Source organism: Marmota flaviventris, chromosome 11 (genome assembly GCF_047511675.1).
Source record: "Marmota flaviventris isolate mMarFla1 chromosome 11, mMarFla1.hap1, whole genome shotgun sequence".
In the NCBI taxonomy this organism is placed as follows: domain Eukaryota; kingdom Metazoa; phylum Chordata; class Mammalia; order Rodentia; family Sciuridae; genus Marmota; species Marmota flaviventris.
Genome location: NC_092508.1, coordinates 20,176,412 through 20,203,086, shown reverse-complemented (window position 1 = coordinate 20,203,086; position 26,675 = coordinate 20,176,412). Strand labels below are relative to the sequence as shown.

The window sequence follows — 26,675 nt, the reverse complement described above, 5'->3', positions numbered from 1 at the left end:
GGGGGTTAATTAAGAGTGCACGGGTAGATTAAGAGATTTCCCAGGAATGGGAGACCTGGTAAAAGAGACCGGCCTAGGAAGGGACAGGCTGGGAGAAGCACGCAGAGCTTCTGAGTTAAAATCTCATTTCCTGTCCTCCCTTCGCCGCCTTCCTGGCTGCCTCTGATTTCTGCAGTCCCACCTCACTTCTTTATGTGTTGATCTGCCACATGCTTCCACCACGAAGTTGCTATCTTGCCTCAGGCCCCAAAGCAACAGGGCCAATGGATCATGCACCAGCACCTCCAAAACCATGGGCCCAGACGAGCCTTTCCTCTTTATAATTCTCTCTGGCATTTGTCAGAGTGACAAAAAGATGACTAACAGCTCCCTTCCGAGTCCGCAGTGCGGCCCGCGTAGGAAGCAGCTCACTTACAACTGTGGACGGCCGTGCCTCAGGACGCTGGGTCTGAGGACCCTGTTAGTTTTCTCTGTCCTCCGTGGCTCAGCACGTGCAGTGTGTCTCTCCTAATCCGATGCCACTCTGGCCTTGGGTTGTGTCCCACTGGTGAGCAACTGATGAGGAGAATGGCACCCACTCAGCCCTCGGTGGTGCTGGAGGGAATTTTGACCACTCCTCATAGCCGATATTTGAAATCAAGTCTTCTGATATAAGCCCTCCAATCTGGGCGGGAAACCCTCTGTAGCCATTTTTAATGTGAAGTGGTAACAGAAACATCTTCTCTTTATACAGTGACCTCCCCTGGCCCTTACTACCTGATGGAGAATCTGAGCAGGCCTGGGACTTGTGTTTCCAGAAAGACCTGGGGTGGGGTGGGGACAAGAGTCCAGACTGCAGTCTTCCTGGGAAGTTCACGTTCACTTCGGGCATTCAGACATTCAGAGCAGCACTGAGAGCAAACTGGAACGAGCCTCCGCCCCAGCCTTCCAGGGGAGACCGGATCCCAGTACCGACTGTTATTGAGAGGCCCCACTCACCCCACACTGTGGCCTAGAAAGGACCAGAACCAATGGAATGGTCATAAACAACCCCACTGGTTCCATCTCACTGAGCTTATCTCTGCAAATATTGACTCTGAAGGCTCAAATAAGTGGCAAAAAAAAAAAAAAACAACCAAACCACAATAATATTTTCTCCCAGAGAGAGGGTCCTGTTCCAGACAGCCAGGACCAAGTAGGATGGGTGGTGGCAATTAATGGCACACCTGCAAGGTGAAGGTCTCCACATAAGGGTGCTGCTCTGCTTTGGTGGGTCTCCTTGGATTTTTTTACAGCCAGGAAAGGAGAAAAGGGGATCAGGGTGCCAAAGAGTGGCCCAAGAAGAATACCAGGCACCCCATATTCTGGTTCATAGTTTTCAAAGTTAGGATGTTGCCAAGCGGCCAGTGCCCCACATAAAGACCCAACTTCAGAGTCAGGCACAGTGGTGCAAGCCTGTACTTCCAGCAGCTTGGGAGGCTGAGACAGGAGGATGGAGAGTTCAAAGCCAGCCTCAGCAAAAGTTAGGCACTAAGCAACTCAATGAGACCCTGTCTCTGAAGAAAATATAAAATAGGGCTGGGGATGTGGCTTAGTGGTCGAGTACCCCTGAGTTCAATCCCTAGTACACCCCCACTAAAAGACCCAAACTTAGGCCTGGTTTGCAGACACCTTTGCATTGAAATTGTCCCTCTTTGGGCCAGACACCTTCATGAGTAATTCCATTCAGTCCTTATAAAAGCCCCGTGAGCCAGGCCGTCCTACCTCATTTTCCAGGTGAAGAAACTGAAGCTCCAAGCAGTTTGGTGACTTACAAAATAAAAGGTCACATTGTGTTACCCAGCAGTACTGGGAATGAAACCCCCAAATGACTGCCCCTGGAGGGTGCTGGGCTTGTTGTTGTTACAGCTCAAATGCCCCTTTCCACCCTGAAAGTCCAGAGAACAGGATTCTGAACAAAGAGCAGGGACCGAGGTCATTAGCTTGGCTGAATCTCTGGGTTGTTTATTATTTGTAAAGATTGGATGGAAATAATTATTGATTCAACATTCTGGCTTCTGGGCGGGAGCCACAATTTGGAAAGTATTGGCAAGGTGCCCAATGCTGCAACCCAGCCATGCAGTGTGCTTGTGTGCACGTGTGGTATGTGTTGGTGGCTAGTGAGATCATGTTTGAGAATTCACTGTGACTCTCTTAACCTTTTCTTCTGCCCAACCTCCAGACAACGTCACTGTATAGTTTCGTGGCCACTGATTATCACTACAATATAGCAATCCAGCCTCCCCTCTAGCTGAGCATGGTGGCTCATGCTTGAAGTCCCAGTGACTCAGGAGGCTGAGGCAGGAGGATTGCGTGTTTGAGGGCAGCCACCACAATTTAAGGAGACCCTGTCTTAAAATGATAAAAAATAAATAAACAGAGGTGGGGATATAGCTCAGTGTCAAAGTGCCCCTAGGTTCAGTTCCCAGTGTCCCCTAAACAAAAACAACCCAAACTATTCTCTACAGAAGCAAAGGGCTGGGTCCCAGCTACAGACCTTCAATCAGGTGGAAGGATGAAAAATGACATTTTGAAGAAGAAAGGGAGTATAAAAACTAACGTTCTCAACCAGCTTTATTTTGTATTTTATTTAGAGACAGGGTCTCACTGAGTTACTTAGCACCGTGATTTTGCTGAGGCTGGCTTTGAACTCTCAATCCTCTTGCCTCAGCCTCCCAAGCCGCTGGGATTACAGGCATGTGCCACCACACCCAGCAAAACTAATGTTCTTAATGAAGAAGATAGCAATGATGGTAGGAAAAGGGACAGAGAACAGAGAGAAGAAGTGACACAACACTAGTATAAGCTACAGTATGACTGAGGGGATCAATAAAGAGAGTAAAGTGGTGCTCTGATCAATCTCAGAGAGAAGAGAGGGAGAATACTTTACAGAGTGAGGAACAGGATTTTCACCAGCAAGACCTGAAGAGAGAAGGCAGTGTACCCCAGAAGGTTATGGACAGAGTGGGTGCGTGGGGGGCTGTGGAGAGGATTCAGAGCAGCAGAGGGTGACGGTGACACTCCAGAGACACAGCACGGCAGCCTCGCCATCCTCCAGTGGTCTCCAGTGGTCTCCAGAAAAGCACCTGTTGTCTAGGCTAAAACTCAATGATAGGGTGGGGTTGAGGTGTGGCAGAGAGAAAAAGGATTCCAGAAACATCCTCACAACCGAGGAGACGGCTGCTTTCCAACACTTCCTCCAGGAAGCCCTCCCAGCCCACTATGTAGGCTATCGAGGTCCCCAGGATTCTTCTAGAGGCTCATTGTCTCCTTGCTTTGGATTCATAACTCTCTAGTATTAGCATCAGGCTTACCATCCTCGAGAGGCTCTTTATTTGTGTTTTCCATGTGGGTGTGCATTGTTCCTTTAATAGCCTGCGCACATCTCTATTTCTGTTTTATCTCCTTTGCAATATCTGGTGCAGAGCTCCTGTTCTTTGGAGTCTGTGCAGTAAGTATCTCTCCTGCTTCTCCTTTAGCAATCAATGTACATGTCTTAAACTTGCCCAAGTGTATTCAGTTTTTATGCTCTTCTCCTGTCATGTCTATTATTAAAAATTCTCTCCCCACCTCATAGCTCTTTAGACTGTCCACTGTCCCTTGTGAGGTATTTAATATGTCATGAAAGCAGAGTAGGCATGGTTGGTCCCATTTTTCAGATAATGGAACTGAGATTCAGAGATAAGTGTAAGTCACTTAATCTGGCTTAAAGGTGAAAATATCTCCCACAAAGGGTACTAGATTCTAGATGGTTTTCTAAGAAATATCTTTTTTTTTCTTTTTTGTGGAACTGGGGATTTAGCCCAGGGGTGCTTTACCATTGAGCTGTATCCCCAGCCCTTTTTATTTTTTTTTAATTTAGAGTCTCACTAAGTTGCCCACGCTCGCCTTGAACTTGTGTTCCTCCTGCCTCAGCTTCCTGAGTAGCTAGAATTATACACATGTGCTACCACAGCCAGCCAAGAAGTATCTTGGTAATATATTTTGTTTTCACATACAAAAGAAAAAATAATATATTAAACCTGTGATTTCAGGGTATTATTGCTTGCAATGTTTTATTTAAATAAAATAAGTGAGTTGTTTTAAACATAAACATTGGCCAGGCATTGTGGCACCTACTTATAATCCCAGTGATTTAGGAGGCTGAAGCAGGAGGATTGCAAATTTGAGGCCAGCCTCAGCAACTTAGTGAGTAATCAATATGAATCAAAGTTACAGCAAAAATTAGGAGAAGGTTCTTAAATGGCTGATGCTTGAGAAACCCGGCTTAGTTTTGTACATGGTGGTACTCTGTAGTAGTGTTTTATTGCCTGACCATAGCCAGGAACAGCTGGTAGGAGGGCCAGTTACTTTGGGAGTGACTGCTGGCTTGTCCAATGACAAGCCAGGAACTTCTTTTCTTCAGGCCAGTTCTTTCATTTATGCAAAGGGAGTTAGAAGGCTGCTCCCATGGCAGCTGGGAGAATGGAGCCATCTCTGCCATGAGCAAAGCCAGGCAGGGAACTTGTGGGGAGGTGGATGAGAGGACCAGTCCCTTCCCTTGCTGAACTTTCAGTGATATCAGGAGGTTGAGGAGATGGAGGTAGGGCACAAGAGGAGACAAACACAAAGGGCATAAACTCTGACTTTAGGACGGCCTTCAAGAGAGATGCTCCATTTCTGAGTTAGGAGCAGTGGATGGGGATACATAAGGTTAGCCTCAGCTTCTGGAAGGTGTCCGCAAGAGCTGAGCCAAGAGAGCCTTCCTCCCACAGAGGAAGTGAGACAGGATCTCACTAAGTTACCCAGGAACTTGGGATCTTCTGCCTCAGCCTCCTGAGTAGCTGAGATTACAGATGGGTGGTCCACGCCCAGCCAGGGTAATACTTTTCCCATAGAAGATGATTCTTTTCCCCTTCCACCCCCCAAAGGCCTAGTTTCCAATTATTTCATCATTTCCTCTCATTACCCTTGTCCTCCCTTCCCCCTCAGTCTCTCTCTAGCTGACTTCTGACCAGATGGGAGAAGCTGTAGCTCACGTACAGACCAGAGAAGCCAGGTCTGCCTGTGAAATCATAGTAAAGTCTATGCATCCTTCTCCCCGGTGGGGAGATGAGATGGTGCGGTTCAAACTCATTTTCCACCACCACCCAGCAGCGATTTTGTCTGAGATCAAATGTTCTATAGCAACTTCTTGCTCTCCATGGCTCTCTGCTGAGGCAAAGGATTGCCTAGAGAGGAGAGTTAGGGCAGAATATCAGCTGTGTTGAGGGAAAGGACTGAGGGTCAGGAAAGGGGAGAATTCCTTGCAGCTGGACACACAGATTCTGCCACCTGCCTCTGTAGTGGGCTTGGGCTTCAGCTGTAGGAGGGGCTCAGCAGTGTGTGTGTGTGTGTGTGTGTGTGTGTGTACTCGCACCCTACAGGGAGGCTGGTGCCCAGGGAGGGTAGAAGGCAGGCTGAGCAGGGAGCCTGGATTTCACATTGCCAGAGCCTTGGAAACGCTGCTGGGTTGCTTCCCATCCTTTATTTGTTTAGCTTAGCCGGCTTCTCAGTGGCCCCAAGAGGGTGAGAGTGAGGGTAAAGGGGAGATGAGATAATGGTAGGGGCCTGGACAAGTTTGCTCAGACAGTATTGTGTGGCTCAGACTCATTGAGCCAGCAGGAAAGAGAAAGAGAGACAGAAAGACCCCCTGGGAAGAAAGGGAATGGCGGAGGGAAACCAAGTGCAACCCTGAATGTGAACTTGAAGACTGAAAGCAAGAATCCGGAGTGGAGAAGGACCCAAGGTGGCAACTGGGTGCAAGCTCTCCGAGTCCCGAGCCAGGGAGTGGTGCAGGGCAGAGATGCAGGCTTAAGGAGTCTGCTGTGTTATAGGAGTAGAAATAAGATGGGCTGAGGTTTGCCAGGGCCTGAAAGGTTTATTTGGCAACTACAGATAATCACCAAACAGATGTAGTCTTGTTCCTCGAAAGAAAGGCCAGGCGGTGGCTGGGAGGAGGGGGCAGGCCCAGCAACCAGAGGCTTGTTAATTAAATTTTTCACAGATGCTGTGCCCTGCTTGAAACCTGTCTAGGGAAGCCAGTTCTTTCCTGCTTGAATGTGGGGCATCTGCCCTGTCTCCTTCTGCCACCTGTCTCAATTTCCTTCCCCTAAGAAGACTCAGGGAGAGCCCTTTCCTACGCCCAGACCTGTCCTAAATGAAGAGAGAGGGAGTCACCAGGGCCGGGCCAGTTGCCAGATTGGGCTGGGATTCTCCTCTTGTGGTGCTGAGGACTCAAGACACCTCACTGTGAGATGCTGGGAGAGTAGGGACCCTCATGAAAATCTGATGTTTATGGAGCTGGTCTTTGCAACAAGCATCCTGTTGCTCCTCGGGGTCACGTGCAGGGATGCTCTTCTGGGACGGTTGGATGCAGGTGGGAAGTGACACTTCAGGCTCTGTATTTTCTCCAGGACATGAGAGCCTTTGGGATTCTGCTCTCTAAAGTGGAGAGGCCCCCCGAGCAGGGTTAGCCCTCTACAGTCTGTGGGTCAGTTCTGGCCTCCATCTGTTCTTGTAAATAAACTTTTATTGGAACACAGCCATGCTCATTTGTTTGAATATTATCCTTGGCTGTTTCTGCAGTATAATGGCAGAGTCGAAACGTTGCGACAGAGAGCACGTGAAGCCTGCAAAACTTAAACTACTTTCCACAGGGCCCTTTACAGAGAAAATAAGTTGGCCATTTCCTAATCTAGAGAATTATGGCCAATGGATGCTTCGATCAATACCTCTCTCCTTCCAATGGGCTCCAAGGTCCTGAACCGATCATGGACCTCCACAACTGTTTAACCCCGACAACCTTCTAAAAATGGAAGGGAAACTGTCATTTGCTTCCCAGGTGGAACCTCTCCCCAAGGCTCTGTGTGCCTGGGGGCCTCCGAGGCTGGGAGGGAGCGGCGGCCTGGGTAGGGTTGACTCACTTAGTCAGATTAGCCTTGATGCCCAGACAATGGCCAGCAGTTGGAGAAGCAGAGGGTGTATGGAGTGACTCTTTGACTCATCAGGAAAAGGCCTGGCAAACATACAGATGTTCTCAACCGTGGGGAGGATGTGGAGGCTGTGTCATTTATGCTTTCCAAAGATGGCCTCAACAATATCCTCTGTCCCACATGCTGTTTCTCCACCCGCTTCAACATGGACTGGTCTTGTGACTGTTTGAGCAGTAGGATGCGGAGGAAGTGATACTGTGGGACTTCTGGATGCCAAGATGCTTGCAATTTCCATCTGGTCTCTTGGAGCACTCCCTCTTGGGACACTCCCTCTCGAAACCCAACCACCATGCTCTGAGAAGCCCAAACCACAGGGAGAAGACATATGTAGGTGCTGGTTGTTGCCCATCCAGGGAGAGCCCTTTCCGGTGCCCAGACCTGTCCTAAATGAAGAGAGAGGGACAGTCAGGATAGGGTAGCCTATGCTGCAATCCCTCTCAGCCAGCAGTCAGCATCAAGCATCAGCCAAGGGAGAAAGTGGCCCTCTTGGATGTCAGCTCAGGGTGTCTTCAGATGGCTCCAGTCCTGGATACTATCTACTACAACCACATGAAAATTCCCAACTAGGTCCGGTCAATCCTAGGTTCACAAGAGATAATAAAAATGGTTGTTTTTAAAATATAAGCCTTGGGCCTGCTTGAGAGTTAGTCAGCTTTTTGTCACTGTGACAAAATACCTGAGGAAATCAATTTAAATGAGAAAAGGTTTATTTGGCTCATGGTTTCAGGAATCTCAGTCTATGGTCAGCTGGCTTCATTGCTTTGGGTTTCAGGTGAGGCAGAAACATCATAGAAGAAGGGTGTAGTGGAGAAAAGCTACTCATTTCTTGGCAGCCAAGAAGCAGACACAAAGAGAAAGCAGAATGATCTGGGGACAAAACACTGTCCCCAAGGGAACACCACCAAGGAACAACTGCCTTCACTTAGTTCCCAACCTACTATAGTTTCCACCACCTCCTAAAAGTCCATTCAGCTATGAATCCATCAATGCTTCAATCCATCCATGAAGTCAGAGTCCTCAAGATCTGAACACTGCTGCACTGAGGACCCGGCCTTCCACACCTGACCATAACCATCTGTTACAGAGTGAGAGATGGCTAGAGGAAGGGCAATGGCAGTGTGGGCTGAGAGAGAGTGACGGCTGTTAGTTCCCTGTGGGGTTCAATGGCTTCGGGCTGGAAAGCCTCCTTTAATTGTAATTTAATTGTAATACCTCTGTGCTTTGGTATCTCGTTTTTCGAGGAGAATCACCACCCACTCCCTAACTACAAAATATAAATCAAGAAAGGTTTTTTTCTTTTCTTTTTTGAGCCTGCAACATATACCATATGCTGAGCTCAAATAATCCTTACAACTACTCACTAGGTAGGTATTATTGACCAAGTCAAAGATAAGAAGATAAGCTCAAAAGGGTTAGACAACCACGTCAACATCACGTCAAAGTCGGGATGTCAACTTAGATCTCTGGTGCATGTTCTGACTTTACTTGAAACTGACAGCTCCTAATGCTTCTGGGAAAATAATGCTGCAAAATAAAAGTACCACTTAATAAATAATAGTATTTACAACGTTTAGGCATTGTTTTTAACTTTTAAGTGTCTAAAATGTTATGATATTTATATGCTCAAAACAACCCTCTAAAGTACGTATTATCAGTATTTACATTCTGTAGCTGAGGAAATTGAGGCACATAGAGGTTAAGTAACTTGCAGATGTTCACACAGCTGGTAAATGGTTGCATTAGTCAGGATAGGGTAGCCTATGCTGCAATAATAAATATCCCTCCCAAATCTTAGTGCCTTGATACCACAAAGGTTTATTTCATACTCATTATCCATATGAGGCAGCTGGTGGGAGGCTCCCTTCTCCATTCTACCATATTGTGGCCTTACCATTTAGAGCATGAGGGAAGCAGAACTTGGGGAGTTCTGGAGGGCTTGTTTAATTGCCTCAGCCTGGAAGTAACATATGTCACTCAACACAGAACTAATCATGCGTGACTACTTCTGTCCAAGTTGGGCCTCTGAGTGCTTAGGAAGGAAAGGAGGACAAGATATGGGTGGACACAGCAATTTGGGCCAAGACTTGAGCCAAGGTAGTGTGGCTACAGAATCCACATTCTTCATCACACTAGAAAGCCTCCATAAGTTATCCTTTCTTTCATCCAGTGCCTAAGAATGCAACTAAGAAATGATGCAACTTGTACATGCAAGATAATTTCCTTAATTTCTAGTTCAACCCCGCTCTTCCTTGAGGAGAACTTGTAGTAAAGTATCACATTGTGTTCAAGGCCACACACCCTAAAGTTGGCAGATGTTGAATTTGCATCACTGTTTCTTGCTCCCCTGGAGTAGTGGAAGTGTAAGGTTTTGTTTTTGTTAGAGAGAGAGAGAGAGAGAGAGAGAGAGAGAGAGAGAGAGAGAGAGAGAATATCTTTGTTTTAATGTAGATGGACATAACACAAAAAAATGCCTTTATTTTTATGTGGTGCTGCGAATTGAACCCGGGTCATGCCTGTGCTAGGCAGGCGCTTTACCGCTGAGCCACAATCCCAGCCAGGAAGTGTAAGGTTTTGACATACTGATTGGGTGACCACAGACAGGTCACTTAACCTCTCTGAGCCTCCTTCAACATTTAGGAGAATAAAATGAAATAATACCTGTAAAAGTATCTGCACAGACTGTTACTTTTGTTCCTTTCTTGTCACTGTACGTCACTACCTGTCACTATGGTGGTACAGATCAACTTAGAGTAGGGAGAAGGTCCTAGAGGGCCAGTGTTCGTGCCTTCTTCCAGGCCTCGGAGGACCTCAGGGCTCTGACTGGTAAGTGGTTGCTTTCTTGTCGTTCTTCACACTTCTGCTAGAAGTGGTGTGCATCCAGTTGTGTGTGCCTCACTACCCCTGGGGAGCAATTCCACCCTTCCCACCACACAACTCCTCAGTTCCTTCCCCCTCTGCAAATATCTTCCCAGCTTCTTTAGTGGGAAGGGAGTGGTGCTTTCCTGACCTCACCCCAAGGAATTCTCAACCTCGCACAGTGCAAAGGACAGGGACCCCTCCTCACATGCATAAGGTAATAAGAATTGCTCAGTTATCTTTGGTTAAAGGTTGTGTTGCAAGCAGGACTTCTTCACATTTATTGTTTTGTGTACTCTTTGCAATAACCCTCTGAAACAGGCACTAGTATTGCTATCCTCTTATTACAGATGAGGAAACTGAGGATCCAGGAGCCTGGCCTCAAAGTTCTTTCTCCTAACCCTGCTGTAACTTCCAGAGCTCCTATTCTGATTCTTCCTTTTTTTATTTTGTGGCCTTTCCATCTGGTCACTTTGGAGTCATCCAACCTGATTCAGAAGCTTCAAGGGTGCAAAGTCAGACAGAAGCCTGATCTAGCATCTGGGAAGAAGATTGCTAAGAATTTCTGAAGACAAAGATGAGGATGGATGCCAGATTCAACAGTTGGCCTGGTACTAGAGACTTGTTAAGAAAATCACCACCACTGGGCATAGTGGTGCCTGCCTGTAAGCCTAGCAACTGGAGAGGCAGAGGCAAGGGGATCTCAAGTTTGAGATCAGCCTTAGCAACTTAATGTGATGGTCAGTAATTTAGTGAGAACCTGTCTCAACTTAAAAAAAAAAAAAAGACTGGGGATGTAGCTCATTGGCAAAGAGCCCCCTGGGCCCTAGGTTCCATCCTCAGTACAAAAAAAAAAAAAAAGGAAAGCAAAGAAATTAAATCACCATCAAACATGTGGCCTTGGCCTTAGCCCATCTTTCACTCATAATCTTTTTCATAGTGATGCTGCTCCTCAGACTTCCATTATGGAGTTTCCAACAAAGCACTTAAGTCAGAAAGACCATAGATCCTTATCCTTATTCATTGTGTTTCACGACTCACCAAGGAGGAGCGGGTGCTGGTCTATGGCCAATTCCAGGGGAAAATATGGAGACTAGAGAACACTTCCCCTGCTCAAGGCATGCTCTTATCCTTCAGTGCCTCTTTCCTTCTTTCTAAAACAATAACAACTCGAACTAAAGCAGAAATCCCAATAGTAAAAAAGAATGCAACTCGTGCATGCAGGATAATTTCATGTGCTACCCAAGAGATTCAATTTTGATACATGGTATGACAGTATATAACATTGTGTGATGTTACTTCCTTTTAAACATTCTTCCTATTCTGATTCTATCATATAAAAAGATGCTTGGGCTTGGGGGTGTATCTCAGTAGTCAAGTGCTTGCCCTAGGTTCAATCCCCAAGATTGTTAAAAAGAAAGATGCTCATCTTTATCTGTCATCAGAATAAAACCACAATGAGATACAACAACATATCCATCAGGACAGGGTAAATTGAGAAAAAACTAAAAAATGCCAATTGGTGGCAAGGACAGGGAGCAAGTGGAACCATCATGCCCTGCCAACAGGAGTATAAATTTAATACATATACTTGGCAAAACTTGTCGGCTATAGCTACTAAAGTTTAATATACATCTCCTCTATGACCCAGAAATTCTATATCCAGGTGTGTAGATTCAACAGAAATGTGTGCATATGCTCCTTAAATGGCATGTTCAGAGAAGCTTATAGCAGCTGGGTTCATAATGTAAACCATTCATATATCCATCAACAGTAGAATTAATATGTAAATTGAATGAATGGTAAATTCATACCACAAAAAGGTCCCAGCTAATGGAAGAGAATGATCCTCAGCTACATGCAAGGATATGGATAAATCTCACATTCATAATTCAGAGCAAAGTAAAAAGAAAAAAGACCAGAGACCAAAATAATTCAGATTGTATATTTTCATTTACATAAAATAAAATACAAAATGGGAGCCAGGCTGTAATCCCAGTGGCTCAGGAGGCTGAGGCAGGGGGAGCACAAGTTCAAAGCCAGCCTCAGCAATTTTGCAAGGCCTAAGCAACTCAGTGAGACCGTGTTTCTAAATAAAATGAGTGACCCTGGGTTCAATACCTGGTAAAAAAAAAAAAAGCAAAACAGGTAAAATTCATCCATGTTCGCAGAAGTACAGGTGATGTCTACCCTGTGGGGAGTGGACGTAATAACTGGAGGGTGTGTGGAAGGATCTTCTGCATACTGTTAATATTCTCTTTCTTGGGCTGGGGCTGTAATTCAACGACAGAGCGCTTGCTTAGCACGCATGGGGCACTAGGTTCAATCCTCAGCACCACATACACACAAAAATAAAATAAAGGCATTCTGTTCACTTACAACTCCAAAAAAAAAAAAATATATATATATATATACATATATATATATATATATATATATATATATATATATATACATATATATATATATATATATATATATATATATATATATCTTTCTTGATCTGGTTGCTTTTTAAATGGTATTACCAATTTGTGGATATTTGTCAAGTTTTTGATTTCTATACTTTTTTGCATATATATTACATTACAATAAATCATTTGAAAAATATTCCTATTTTTCTGATGACTTAGCAGAGAAAATCGCAGCTTGGGTCTGGCTGTCCTTTAGCATTTCTTTCAGTCTAGCTCATCTCTTTTAAACAGAGGAGGGTGTACCAGGCTCAGAGGCTTCAGCAAAGCAACAGTATCCAGTTTGAATCAAATACCACAGTTTTGTTTTTATTGTGTTTATTTTTATGGTTACCATCTGTATATGACCATCCATTACTGAGATTCCATTTATGGTAGTGATATAAAGTTTCCTTTTTAAAATGGCCTCAAGTTAAAAAGAAAAAAAAAAAGAATGAATTGACTCACATTAAACAATTATGTAAATAATAGCACAGGTGGTACTTAGTTATGGTAAACCATTGGAGGGTAGAGTTTGTGCAATATGGTTCAAATGGAAAAAAGGAGGGATTAGGGAGAAAGGAGAAAACCAGTCTCAGCCTGTCCCATCTCTCAACCAAGCCCACACTGCCCGACAGAGTCAGGCTCTCAAGCCTAAGGATGTAACATTTACAGAGGATTCATATGAAATTTAAAGGAACAATGGGCAAACCAAGAGATGAGCAGAGATCTTAGGTTCACTCAACTAATGTTTATTGACATCCATGTGCCATGTGCTTTTGAAGACTCTGGGCTGACTGTGATATACAAGTGATTAAGTCTCAAGCCAGCCAGTAACCAGTTCTGGGGCTGTGGCCAAATCTTTTCACATTTCTAGGCCTTGGTTGATTAAAGTGTCGACCAGTTCAAATGTAGAAAGTATAAGAATAAAAAGGACTTCATTTAGACCTTAGGAATTATAATACTGGGGACAGGTTCAGAGAGTTCTGAATTAGTATTTCGAAGAAGGTAGGAAAAATGGGTGCTTATATAAATTACTGAATGATGAGAAAGAACAGGGGCTATGTGATCAACCTGTGACCATGACCAACCCATGACCATGACTGTGACCAACAGCAGATAAAGAAAAGAGTGTATATATTTAGTAAAAAATGTTCATAACACATGTGTCCTCTTGAAACAAACCTTCAGTCTCTGCACACAATGTGATGGTTCTGTAGTCAAAAATGTGGAGGTGACCAAAGTTCACATCCCAAGCAGCAGCCTGAGACATGCACAGGTCCCACCTCTGTAAAGATCCCTCATTCCATTTTCCAAAACCCTTTTAATGTTGCTTTCATTGTGATTTTTCTTTTAATTCATAGAAAATGTGCTGAGGCTCAGGCCTCAGTGGTAGGAGGTCTTTCTGGCATGGAGCTCTGAGGCTCCTGGGGGTAAGGAAAGGATTTAAAGAGAATAGGTTGTTGTTGAGGTAGGTGTACTTGTGGGGTAGGTGTGGGAAGGGTAATTGGCTATTAACTTGGGAACTAGCAGAAAAGAATTAGGGTGTGGTTTTTAGACTCATTAGAAAGAGAAAACCATTTCGAGTACTTTACTTTTGTTAAGTCAGCATTTCTTTGCTTGCTCATCTCTACAATTCTTGGCTAACTGATCAACAACTTAAAGGAAGGTGAAAGGAGAATGAATCTCAAAAGACAAGTGAGTAGCTAAAAGATTGAATGAATGTCTCTCTCTGCTTCCCAATAGATTGATCACTATCTTTCATCCCAGCTGCTGAGCATTGCAGAGAGAGAGTGAGAGGCTGTGGCAGGGTGACTTAGCAGAGAAAATCCAGCTTGGGTCTGGCTGTCCTTTAGCATTTTTGATTCCCATTGATGCAGGAGGATGGGAAGTTCAAAGCTGCTCAACAATGTAGTAAAATTCTATCTCAGATTAAAAAAATAAATAAAAAGAACTGGGATGTAGCTCAGTGGTAAAGCATCATTGGGTTCAATCCCCAGTACAAAAAAAAAAAAAAAAAAAAAAAAAAGAGAGAGAGAGAGAGAAGAGGCCCTGTCAAGGTTATTTTTAGAGTCAATATTTTTATTAATTCAACAAACACTTACTGAGTGTCTGCTAGGTGCCACAAGGTCTTTCTAAATTGCCCAGGCTGGCCTTGTACTTGTGATCCTCCTGTTTCAGTCTTCCAAGCAGTTGGGATCAGAGGATTGGGCCACCATGCCCAGCAAGACCCTGTATTTTAGACCCCTGAGCTGGCCATTTTGGTAGTTACTAGCCACATCTGGTTACTGAGCATTTGAATTTTGGCTAGTTAAATTGAAATGTTGAAATGTGCTGTAAGTAGAAGACATACCAGAGCATGAGGATTTAGTATGAAAAAAATATTTTCTCTCTTAATGATTTTTAGTGTTGACTCATTAAAATATTATTTGCGACATACTGAGCTAAAGTATATATTTTAAAAGGATGTAGCCTGTAATCCCAGCTGAGGCAGGAGGATCACAGATTTGAGGCTAGCCTGGGGCAACTTAGCAAGACCTTTGTCTCAAAACAAAATTTATAAAAGAAGGATTGGTGATGTAGCTCAGTGGTAGAGCATTTGCTGAACCTACATGAGATCCTAAATTCAATTCCTAGTAGGCGGGGGCGGCGGGGATCACCTTTCTCTTTTTTACTGAATGTTTTAGTTAGGTTTTTCACTGGTCTGACCAGAACAATTTTAAGCGAGGAAAAGTTTGAGGGCTCACGGTTACAGAGGTCTTAAGGTCTTTACAGAAAGCTTGTTCCATTGGTCTGAGATCAAAGTGAGGCTGAACATCATGGCAGAAGAGTTTAGCGGAGGTAAGCAGCTCACATAGTGATTCAGGCAACTGAGAAGGTGAGAACAACCCCACTGACCAGATACTGTGCCCCAAAGCCACGCCCCAATTCCCACCTCCTACAGCCACACCCTACCACTTCAGTTACCACTCAGTGAACCCCTATGGGAGATTAAATCACTGATTGGGTTAAGACTCTTAAAACCCAATCATTTCTCCTCTGAACCTTCTTGCATTGTCTTCCACTTGAGCTTGTGGGGGACACCTCCCATTCAAACCATAACACTATTTTTTAAACATCGCTACTTGAAAAATTTTAAATTGTACATTCGTCTCACACTTGGAGTTTACATTAGATTTCTATCCGGCAGTATGGGGCCACACCTCAGAAGGAACTTGGTGGATGTAACCAAGAGAAACATGTTACCAGGCAGGCACCAGACACGGGGACACAGGGAGTGAGGTGACCAGGCGCCTCCCTGAGCCCATGTATTTTTCCTTCTGTAAGATCTGTACTCTACATAGCTCTAGTGATTGCCAGAGGTCCAGCTTTGTCTATATTCATTCCTGTACTCAAACTTGCCTGCTGCATCCCTGCTGCCTAACAAATTAAGCCAAAACTCCACATGAGTCAATTGGATTTCCTGCCAATCCCTCATGGCTCCTCCAGGCACGGTCTTTGGAGGAAGTGGAATGACTTTTAATTTCTAACCTCACTTCCCCGTCTCTGCACCCTTGCTTTGGCTGATCCTTATGCTTAGGGTGCTCTTGCTACCCCTTCATTTCCACTGAGAGAATTTCCAAGCTTCAATTTTTGCCTCACCTGGGAAATTCTGCCCTCAATTCCCTGCACCACCTCTTCTCTGAACAGTTCTTTCTCAAAGCCTCTGACAACCAGTTTTACCAATTTCTTCCCCACAACTCTTCAGCTCTTGGTTCCTTAAGATCTGGAACTTGCCTTCCTGGAGGTCTCTAACTCACCTTTAGGGCCAGGTGCCACATGATTAGCTGCTGAACTGGATCAAGTAGGCTCTGAGTACTCAAGTTAGAATGTAGTACAGAAATCTGGTGGAAGAAAGGTGGCATTGGAGGTATTGGAAATTTAAACCTGGAAGCTAGCTTAATAGTCCATTCCTTAGGAGAGACTCTCTGACAAGGGTCTTTGTTAGGGTCACATACCAGGGAGATGGGTGAATAATTAAGGCTGAGTCCACCCTGGAATGACGGGGACTGGGGGGGGGGGCAGCTTGGCTGGTGACTCAGTAAACCAAACAGAACAATGGAAGCTATGTTTGTCTATCTGCATTATTGAAGAGAGCTTTAATTGGTCCTGTGTCAGGGCTTTCTCTCACACTTAGGGGTCTGACCTGACCTTTCCAAGACCCGGCAGCAGGGCAAACAGGGTTATCTCTAGCAGCAAATGCCTCGGATCTGTGAAAGGTGGCCCGGGTCTCTAAGGGATCATTAAGGGGAGGGGATTGAGAGGAAGGGAGCAGGTTTCTCAAGGTCTAAAAATCGCTTTTCTTATATGTTGTGGCCATGAGTTCCTTGTTGGGAAACTGCAATGGTCACTAAAAGGGGCTGTTTGGGGCTAGCCTGGTATAGACGGGTCTGAATTCCTCAGGACGCACCCAAGGTCATGGTTCTGAACAACGTGTTAGGTATGGATGATACCTCGAGGATGGAGGGAGTGGATGCGAGCCCTGAAATCTACTTGAGGTCAAGATTGTGCCTTTGTGTTTCCCTAACAGCTAGCTCACCGCGGGCCACAAGGGATGCGCCCAAACTTAAGTCCTTTCAAACTGAACCAAAGGGCGACAAAAGCCCCGGCTCTTCCCCACTCCCACGCCTATCCTCCCCAGGCTCGCAAGTAATTCTTATTCTCCGGAGCGAGCGAGCCTCGTCTAGAAGATCCGGGAGGGACCGGGTCAGGGAGAAGTGGGACCCTGGAAGCAGGGAATCTAGGCGGGGTGGACGAGGGGGGCGTGTGCGCACGCACGTGCCGGCGCGCAGGAGTGCTGGGGGAAGGGGGTGGTCTCCGAAAGGGGGAGGGGAGAAGGCAAGGGGCGGGGAGAAGCAGGCTTTTTAGGACCCGGCTGCGGCGGCGAAGGAGAAAGAAGCGGAGGAGGCGGCACCCGCGCTCGCAGGGCCGTGCCACCTGCCCGCTCGCTCGCTGCTGTCGCGCTCCCCACCGCCAACATGCTGCTGAGACTGGGCGGCCCCGCGCTGCCGCTGCTCCTGCCGTCGCTGCTGGTGCTGTTGCTGGGCGCGGGCAGCGGTGGCCGCGGAGTGCGCGCCGAGGTGCTGTTCCGCTGCCCGCCCTGCACGCCAGAACGCTTGGCTGCCTGCGGGCCCCCGCCGGACGCGGTGTCCCGGTCGGCCGGCGGCGCCCGCGGGACCTGCACTGAGCTGGTCCGGGAGCCGGGCTGCGGCTGCTGTTCGGTGTGCGCCCGGCTGGAGGGCGAGGCGTGCGGCGTCTACACCCCACGCTGCGGCCAGGGGCTACGCTGCTATCCCAACCCCGGCTCCGAGCTGCCCCTTCAGTCGCTGGTCATGGGCGTGGGCACTTGCGGAAAGGGCCGGGACGCCAAGTACGGCGTTAGTCCGGAGCAGGTTGCAGGTAACGCGGACTGGGACAACTAGTTGGGAGAAACTTGGAGGGCAGTGGGGCGGTCAGCTGGCGGCCGTTAGGTGTAGAAGGAGTGTGCGGCAGGACCTCAGAGACTTTAGTAGAGGAAGATCTGAATCCGTGGCCAGATCTGGGGGGATCGTTGAGGGCGGGATCCCGAAAGTCAGGCTCGGAGTGGGGGACTGGAGTTGGAGCAAGTGGAAGAACCCTGGTTACTAATTTAGTGGGGATAAATTGGAAGAGGAGACTCATTGTAGTTACCAGCCTTTCCCGGGTGGACAGTCCTCTCACTTTTATTCTGGAGGGGAGATTTACTGGGGAGGAGGGTGTCGGTCAGACCCGTGGGAGTGGGAACTTGAATCTTATTTGGGGCACAGCTTGAGTCGGTGAAGTCAAAGGGTCCCGGTGGGAACGCTGTTGGGAGGCCCAAGCCACTGGATGCCGGTGACATCCGAGACCTCGGTGAGGAGCGGTGGAGGCACCGGCGCACTGAGTGAGAGACCCTTCCTTCTATTGGGGTTGTGAGGTGGGAAGAAAGGATTTGGTGCTTTGTAGGGTGAGTTGCTTAGAGCAATTAAAGAGAACGTTGCTATCTTACAGAGAGAATGAAGGGGGCTATGTTGGATGGAAAAGGAAAACGGGAGGGGGGTGTCTTTGGGAGGCGTGCAGGAGACCCCAGCAGTTGAATCGGTGTAATTTAAGCCGGATCGCCGGCTGCATTCCCAGGACCCGGGCAGCCAGGCTGTGCGTTTAAGCATCTGGGCAGCGGGTGGGAAGGCAGGAGGAGCCTGGGTGGGGGAATGACTGTTACGTGAGCTGTGTGATCCCCCCCACCCCCACCCCAAATCGGGGAACTCTTCTTATCCTATAAGATGAGGAACCTGGGCTCTTTGTTAAAGGGTCCTCATCCCTTGCAAAAAGTTACTTGAAGGACACAACCAAGCTATCAGGAGTTTTTTTTTTTTTGTTGTTGTTGTTTTTTTAATTTTGAATTTACAAAAGCCTTCCCCGTGGTCTGAAGGAAGCTATAATTATTTCTTTCCTCTTGGAGATGGTAGTGAAATGTGTCCACTGTCCGCTGCTGTTTAAAAAGCAAGCTAGTCTGACCAAGTTTTTCAAACTGAAAAAAAAAAAATTGGGTGGGGGGAGAAAAAGTGGGAACATTCCTTCTGGCTTCTGAGCGTCTTTGTAAGCCCCCCCCTCCCTCCTCGCACACCACCTCCCTTCTTCTGGCCTGCCATTGTTTTTTCCCTTTGAGAATGGAATTAGGGGTCAGAGTTGAAATCTTTATTCTATTTCTCCCCACATTTTGACCTTGAGTACTGAGCAAGGTAAGGGCTCCCTCTAAGTGGAACCCCTCTGTTCCTTTCTTCTCCTAGCCTGCCTTGAAATTAACCCTTCCCTCCTGCTTCTCTTAGTAATAATAAAAGGAAAAAGAGAGCAAAGTCCTCTCCCTGTGGGATATCGTCCCCCAGTCCTGGGACCAGTCCTCCCCATAACCTCTGGCACCCTGGAGTCCACCCAGGAGGTTTTCTGCAGTTTCTGAGCTGAGCTCAAACTAAACATCTTCCTCAGCAGGGCGAACTTTTCCAAAGGCCTCACAGAACCTTTTGGATTTTGACTGTTTTAATAAAGTTGGTGTGTTTTCTTCCTCACCATTTTAATATTTTTTTCCACTCTTCGTTTGTCTCACTGAGCTTGAAACCCAGCTCTCCTGCTTCCTAGATCCCTGAAGCAGGTGGGGTCTTCAGCCTGCAACAGATGCGGGAGAGAGGTCTCCCCCCACCACTTCTTGTATCCTGAAAGGGGGTGGGGGTTGTCAGGGAAGCCCAGGGACAATGGGGTGAGTTCATGGGAAGAATGTCACTCTGGATTTTCTGCCTGGTTATGGGACTCTTTCCGCCAGCTAGTCCCAGCTGCCTCCTGAGCCTTCTCCTGGTGCCTGATGCCTTCTACATTTTTCTCTTGTGCTCCAGTCTGGGAAGGTGGGGGTAGAGGGATAAGGGTATGGGCGGGGGATGGAAGCTGAGTAGGTGACGGACAGCTGGGGTGGCTGAGCCAGGAGGAGGGCTGGGGAGGGGGCCCTGTAGGGAGAAACCTGGGCTCTAGGGTGCAGGGAAGAGGGGCAAGGATGGAGGCTTTTGTGCCTGCGAGAGAGGGTCTTGGTTTGGGGCAGGGATTAGGTCCCTGTATGGGTAGGGTGGGGCTTAGTGCTGCTGCCTCCTGCTCTGCATCTTCCATCTCCTCCCCCCTCTGAAGAAGGAGTCCCCCCACCCCCCAGCCTGCATTCCTCTTGGAGCAGGTTGCTTTTGAGAATTTTAAACATACCCTCTTATTTCGAGGCAGCAAACCCCAGCAGTTCCGGCTTGCTGTTAGCTCTTTTGTCTTTGTTCCCGGGACTCAGGGGCTGTATTGCTGGCTTCCTGGGGATGGCAGGGATGTAGGGGGGTGGGGTGGGCACATCGGCAGCAGAAGTGGGTGCTGGTGAGCCTGCATCCCTGGAGGGTGATGGGCTGGGACTTGTTGGTTCACCGAAACCAAGAAGCCAGACTCTGGGTCTGGGGGGTAAGGGTGGGAGAAAAATGCAAAGGGGATACTGAGATCAGCCTGAAGTCGGGACTTTAAAACTATGTGAGTATGGAAGGTGGTGGAGTGGGCAGAGATGCCTAGAAAAAAGTGTGTGTGGGGTGGGGAGTTAGGGGGCAGCCTTAGACCAGGCCTGGCCCTTTCAGAATTTAGGCCTGGCTGGTTCTTCTGCATCCCCGGCCTCCATCCCTGTCGGGTACAATGAAGGGGATTATGCTGAGGGGCGGGGCTGCCCAAGTGGCCGTCTGGCCTTCTGCACATATGAAGGTGCTAAGGAAATGTGCAGTCCTTCAAAGTTCTGGGCCAACAAGCAGGCAGGCCCACCGAGGGCAAGCAAGCTAGGTAGCAAGGAAGTGGGGAGGTTGTGCATCTGCAGTTGCTGGGGGAGAGGAAGCTGGGAGAGAGGCAGGCACTGATTTACAGTGGTTCAGTGCAGCTTCAAAAATGGGGGGGGGGGCGGAGAAAGCAACGGGACTTCTGGCTCCCAGCACTGCTTTGCATCTCGTCTTGCATAAATTTGCATACCGAGTTCAAAGTCGTAAAATAGACTTGGGAATGAGTGGGACCCACTGTCACTGATTGTTAACACCACTACCTCCTCCTGTCTCCCCTCCCCGCTTCTGGTCAGAATTCCCTGAACTATCTCTGCTGAGCTGATCCCCTGTGTCACCACAGGTGGACCTTGGAAGGAGGAGATGGGGGAGCCCAGGGTTGCTGCTCCAGGGTTCTGTCTCTGGACTCAAGTTTCTTGGTTAAGAGACTAAGTTGGGCGTGGCTCTGTGGCCCCAAGCCTAGGAGGCAGTGCCTGACTGAGGGTGGTTGAAGGGTTTGTGAGGCTTACAGGTGTGTTCCTCTCAGTGGCCAGCATTGGCTGGGATTTGAGGAATCCGTAGCATCAAGAGTTCTTTTTATTTTATGTTATTGATTTTTTTGGTGTCGGAGATTGAAGCCAGGGGTGCTCTATTACGGAGCTACATGTCCAGCCCTTTTTATTTTTCATTTTGAGACATGGTCTCGCTAAGGGCCTCACTAAAGGACTGAGGCTGGCCTCGAATTTGCAGTCTTCCTGGAATTATGCACCCGGTAGGAGTCTTCTTTCCTTGAAGTTTCCTACTTACCTTCTCAAACTGTACACCGTATCATTTCCTTGGTGTAGTAATAATGACCCAATTCTGTAGAGAAGATATTTAAGGGGGAAAAAATCCTGCTTAACAGTGTTAAAGTACCTTACAAAAACAAGCCTAAAGGACAAGGTTAGAATAGGTGGGAGTGTAGAGGGAAGAACTCACTGGCTGGGGTCATGAGGGCCTATTTACACTTTTTTTTTTTTTTTGCCAAATTGGGCTACTGAGTTTCCTGGCAGGCAAAGGGAAGAGAGATTGTTGCTGTGAGCCTACCTTTATTTTTGTGCTTCAAAATAAAAATTTTGGGCACATCCTTTCTTTGGGTTAGGGAGTCAACGGAAATTAGTCTGATAAAAGTGCCGTGGATTACCTGGGAGCCCCCAGAGCATACTTAGTCACACATCATCAGACATTTGCAGGTTTCCCTTGAGAATCCCTGTGCTCCAGCCTGGTGATCTGTGTAACCACTCTCTGCCTTGGAAATGGGACAGATTGTTTTCAGAATGGATAGAGGAAGTTTTGAAAGTTCTTGGAGCTAATCGAAGTACCTACCTGGACGGGAAGGGCCTGGGCTGCTGAAGGGAATGAGGGAGGAGCAGAAATCGCCAGGCTACATCTTCCTTCCTATGTGCTACATGCTAAGTAGGTGGATAGGCTTCAAAGTGGCACGAAAATATATTGGCCCCATGCTTCCTCAGATCCAGTTAGAAGGAGACTATGAAGGTGACTGGAGATGGAAGTGTTGAAAAAACTCAAATGCTTGAATGAGGCTTGTTGACTGGCTGGGCAGGGGACATGGCGCTGTCCTTGTAAGGGGGTCAGTACTAGTGCTGCTTCTGCTGAAGCCCAGGCGCAGTTGGGACTGCGCTTGGCTTCACCAGGGGAGCCGGGGATCTGGTTGGCAGATGTTCCAGGCCCTCTGCTTCTCCTGTTATCTCTGGCCAGCATTTTCCTGAGGTGGCAGCCAGCCATCAGGAGATGGTTGTCTGCACATCTGTCCTTATCCTGTCTTGAACTTACTCCAAGCCTGCTTTGTCTCCCGTCTCCCTTTGTTCCTCTCTCTCTGACTTTTTTTTTTTTTTTTTTTGGTGGTGCTGAGAATTGAACCAAGAGCCCAGAAGGCATGCGAGGCATGGATCCCTCCGTCTCACAGTTGTGGGGACAGGTTCAATTGAGGGACAGGAGCTGAGAGACCAACCTGGCTACATTCCTCCAACCCCTCTGCCTCCGTGGCCCAGTAAGGGGTTGGGCTCTTGGCAGCAAAAAGCGTTTGAGCCTCTGGGCCAGAATTTGATCGTGGACACCTGCCATGTGCAGGTGATATAGACAAGCCACAGTATGTCACTGCTGGATTTTGATGATTTGGGTTTTCTTGACTTTTTTGAGAAGCCCAAGTCCTAAACCTGGGGGACTTCCAACATGTAAGTGGCCAGTGTTCTGCTGGTCGTGGAGGTATCTAGAGAGAAAGAAGAGCTGGTAGGTGGCAGAAGGGGAGGCAGCCTGGTTTGTACTGTTAGAGTGACCTGGTTTCACAATGCCAGAATTGGTGAAGTGGGGGGGATGTCGGGCCCATTGTGACAGTGGAAAGTGCCTGGCACATACTGGGTTCTTCCACACGATAGCAGCCTGGATCTTGGCCAGTGACATCTCTCTGCCACTGTGGTTAATTGGCCCTGAAAATGGAGATCAGACTGGACAAGCCAGGTGTCTAGAACTTAATAGTCATCTGAGGGAAGTGGTTTATTCTCTCCGAGCCCCTATTTCCTTGTCTGTAAGTCAGAAATCAATCCTCCCAACTCCATTGGGTGGCACTTGCACCCACAAAGCCCGAGCACTTGATTTTGGTAAGGAGTCCCTTGATTTCCATCTGTTCCCCTATAAAGAGGGACTGTCTACACCTCTCTGACTTACTTCCACAGGCTGTAACGAGGCCCTCTATGGAAAGGGTCATGACACTGTACTTTAAATGCAATATAAACCCAGTTGACAATAAATAAAGGGTTTCAGGGCAGCAGGCTTGCATTTTTTATTGGTGAGTTAGGCAGTGAATACTCTGGGGCCTGTGTCCTAATATCTGGGACTGACCATTCTTGGGATATAGTCTGCACTTCACTTTAGGCCCAGATAGAGGTGGGAGTGGTCCAGAGCTTGGGCACCTGGGTTCTTGTGGCAGCTGTGCTGCTTATATAAGCAAGTCACAGAAGATGGAATCCTGCTTTCTCCTGGCCAGTCACTCCCAGCGACCTGGCCTTCCATCTGCCAGCACCCGGAGGGCAGGATATCTGAGGCACCTCTGGGTCAGTAGCAGCGTAGGTGGGGAAGGCCCTTTCCCTGTAGGTGGCCCTCTCAAAGAAATCTACTAGGACTCTGGCTTTAGAATAATAGGGTCAGGTTCACCCCAAGTGGTCCTAACACACTTTGGGGGCATCCATTATGTTCAAGGGCATGCTCAAAGCCAGTGAAGATCTTGTGGAGCCTGCTTCCTGCTCCAGGAAAACGGGCCTTTCAAACTGGCCTCTCCGAGCCTAGGATGCCAGAAAGTTGAACGTGATCCTGGCAAAGGAGAGGGATGTTCTTTCCAATATGACGCTTCTCACTACATCGACTCCAGAGTTGACCTCGCTGCTGAGAGGGGGAGCAGCATCTCATTTTGCAGAGGCTCAGGGATTCTCTACAGGAACCCTGGGTTGGGGAATGTTTGCTGAAGGCTGAGGCCTTTCTCATGTTAGATTCCAGAAAGCCCGGTGTGTGGAGGGAGGCCTGTGAGGGTTCGGGCCTCTAAAGGAGGTGGTGCCATTAGAGAAGGTAGATGCAGGAGTCAGCATAGACTTAGGATGAAATCCAGGACAGTGGAGACAGCATCGGATTTGCTGTTGGGAATTTGGGATGGGTAGTCCCCTTAGACTCTGGGGCCTTCATGGTGGGGAGAAGAAAGGAGTAGCTGATTTCTAGGTGGAGTGGTAGAAGTGTGTTGGTTCTCAGGTCTGGAGTAGCCCCACCCCCACAGTGAGTAGGATGAGTGGACATTTTTCTAGTGGAGAACAGACCCACCCCCCTGGCCCTCCTCCTCCTTGGCTCCTGGCCCCCTTTTCTTTCCCTGCTTTAGCTACTCCTGTTTTTTTTAACAAAGCCAGGGAAGATCTGGGCTGGCTCAGCCCTGGGTGTCAGTCAAGATTCAGGGAGACTGTTCAGAAAGCTGGCTCCCCCGGAAAGAAATACAGTCCACTGTGGTCAGGAATTTTTTCTCTCCCACCCCCACCTTTTTTTGGGGGGTGGGGTGGTGGGGGTGGGTTGGGGGGCTTGGCACTTGGAAGCCCTTTGGAGCCCTTCTGGCTGCCAGCCCCACATCTCCGCCTGGCTGTTGGGAAGCAGGGCAGGAGTGAAGACCGGAGAAGGGGGCCGGGGCTGGCCAGTCTCCAGCTGCCAGGCGGAGGAATTGGCCCACAGGGCCCCATGAAGCTGGCCTGGAGCGAGGCCTGGGGAGGTTTCTAATTAGTGGCGGGTGTAGGTGTGTGTCAGCCTGTGTTCATTCAAGGAACTGAGTGGAGCCAGGAAGTCGAGGACGGAAGGGAGACTGCCCCCACTCAAGGCCTTGGTCTGTTGGGGGTGGGGAGGCCAGAGGAGGCCGTTCACTGTGTTTGCCCAAGATGGGGCTCTTCCAGCTGGGGGGACCCAGGTTAGGGTGTGGGGGTATGGGGTTGTTGGCAGTAAGCAAAGGATGCCACCTCATGGGGCAGATAGAACAAGAATTGGAGTTGCTTTGTTCTGGACAAGTGCTTCTACGAAGGAGTCCACTGTTTGTTTGTATTTTTCCCCCTCAGCTCTGTGGTAGCCTCAGGATTCCCTCCACTTGTCAGATGAAGAAATCAAGGCTGGCTGCCTTCAGGGTCCGGGGCCAGGGCAAGCACAGTCTCAGCATTCTCACCCCAGGCCTCTGTTTCCAAGATCCTACTTGCACAAAAGCAGGGAATCCCATATTGCTTCTTGGAAAAGCGCTTTTCCTGGGAGGTAGTCTTTAAGACATAACTTCTCAAAATGCTTCTTTATGCGACTCTGCAGGGAGATTCTTGTAGATTGTTGTCTTTACTTCTGGATGGAGAGGCCAGGTGGTCTCTGGATGGTACACTTAGTTTCTAAAATGCTGAAGGCCAAGAAAATAATGAGAATGGCAGTTCTCCTGTACCCTGGGCCCAGCCCCTGTGACTCTCCGAAAACCCTGGGTGGCAGGGAGGGTGTGCTGGGCAGGATACAGGGGGTAGAATGGGCTGGGCTTACTGGGTCATAAAGGCTTTTGAATTTCGATGGGACCAGCTGCCAGAGGACTGATGGCCTCCTTCCCTGGGAAGATGGGGGGCCCTGTTGAGAGGGGGAGCAACAGGAATGGAATGCTGGGGTTACTGGGCTTGGTTAGCGTCTGTCTCTGATGATGTCAGTGACGGGATACCATTCTAGTTGGTGGAGAGCTGTGAAGCTAAACAATCTGGTTTTGGTTTTGGCTCTGTCGCTGACTACATGACTGTGTGCAGTCGGCCTCCGACTCTATGTGTCTTTTATCAAGCATGAGAGGAGGTAAGGAATTATCAACCTCATGTGATGGCTTGACGATAAAACGAAGTTGTGTATACAGACCACGGAGCACAGAAACTCACATAATCAGATGACATTATACAAGTTCCGATCCCTTCCTTTCTTCTGCCCTGAGCTCAGCAAAGAGAGCAGGAGAAGGGCCAAGGCCTGTTCAGATGTTTTCTGATGGGTCATCTTGGGAATCCTGGTGGTGGGTGGTGTGGCTCCCTGGACAGCTGCTGTCTGCTTAGGAAAGCTCTCAGTGAATCCGGAGTGCAGAGCCCAAGGCTGAGGGGTTTCCATGGGGTGGTCATGGCCACGAAGTTGTCTTTTTTTATGGTTCTCTCAAGCTCAATGGCCAAACCATGGTCCATTTTCACCCCAGCGATGAGGTTCTCTGTGGAGGCTCCGCTGGTCACCTCTGGTTTGGTTTACTGCTTTTAAACCAAGACTGCAGAGGCAAGAAGGGCGACAGATGTGATGCTGCGTCAGATCAGACACAATCAGTGAACTTTTAGTCAAAGAAGGAGAAAAGCATGGTGACCTATTTAAAGACACTTATTTATATTCAGGACACTTCTTGTGCTGGTTTGAGAGTGTGGCCGGCAGTCCTG

General features: G+C 48.0%; 1 protein-coding gene across 2 annotated transcripts in view; it reads left to right on the top strand.

Annotated features, from left to right (window-relative positions):
* Igfbp2 (insulin like growth factor binding protein 2) overlaps window positions 1-26,675 on the top strand; it is a 101,099-nt gene that overhangs the window by 59,172 nt on the left and 15,252 nt on the right. The window contains exon 1 of one of the 2 annotated variants that reach the window (XM_027941636.1): window positions 17,356-17,776. The exons of the other annotated variant lie outside the window; for it this stretch is intronic. Within the exon in view, the coding sequence (XP_027797437.1) occupies window positions 17,356-17,776 (421 nt within the window). Of the gene's footprint in view, window positions 1-17,355; window positions 17,777-26,675 lie in introns of those variants that run through there. 2 annotated transcript variants of the gene reach the window in all.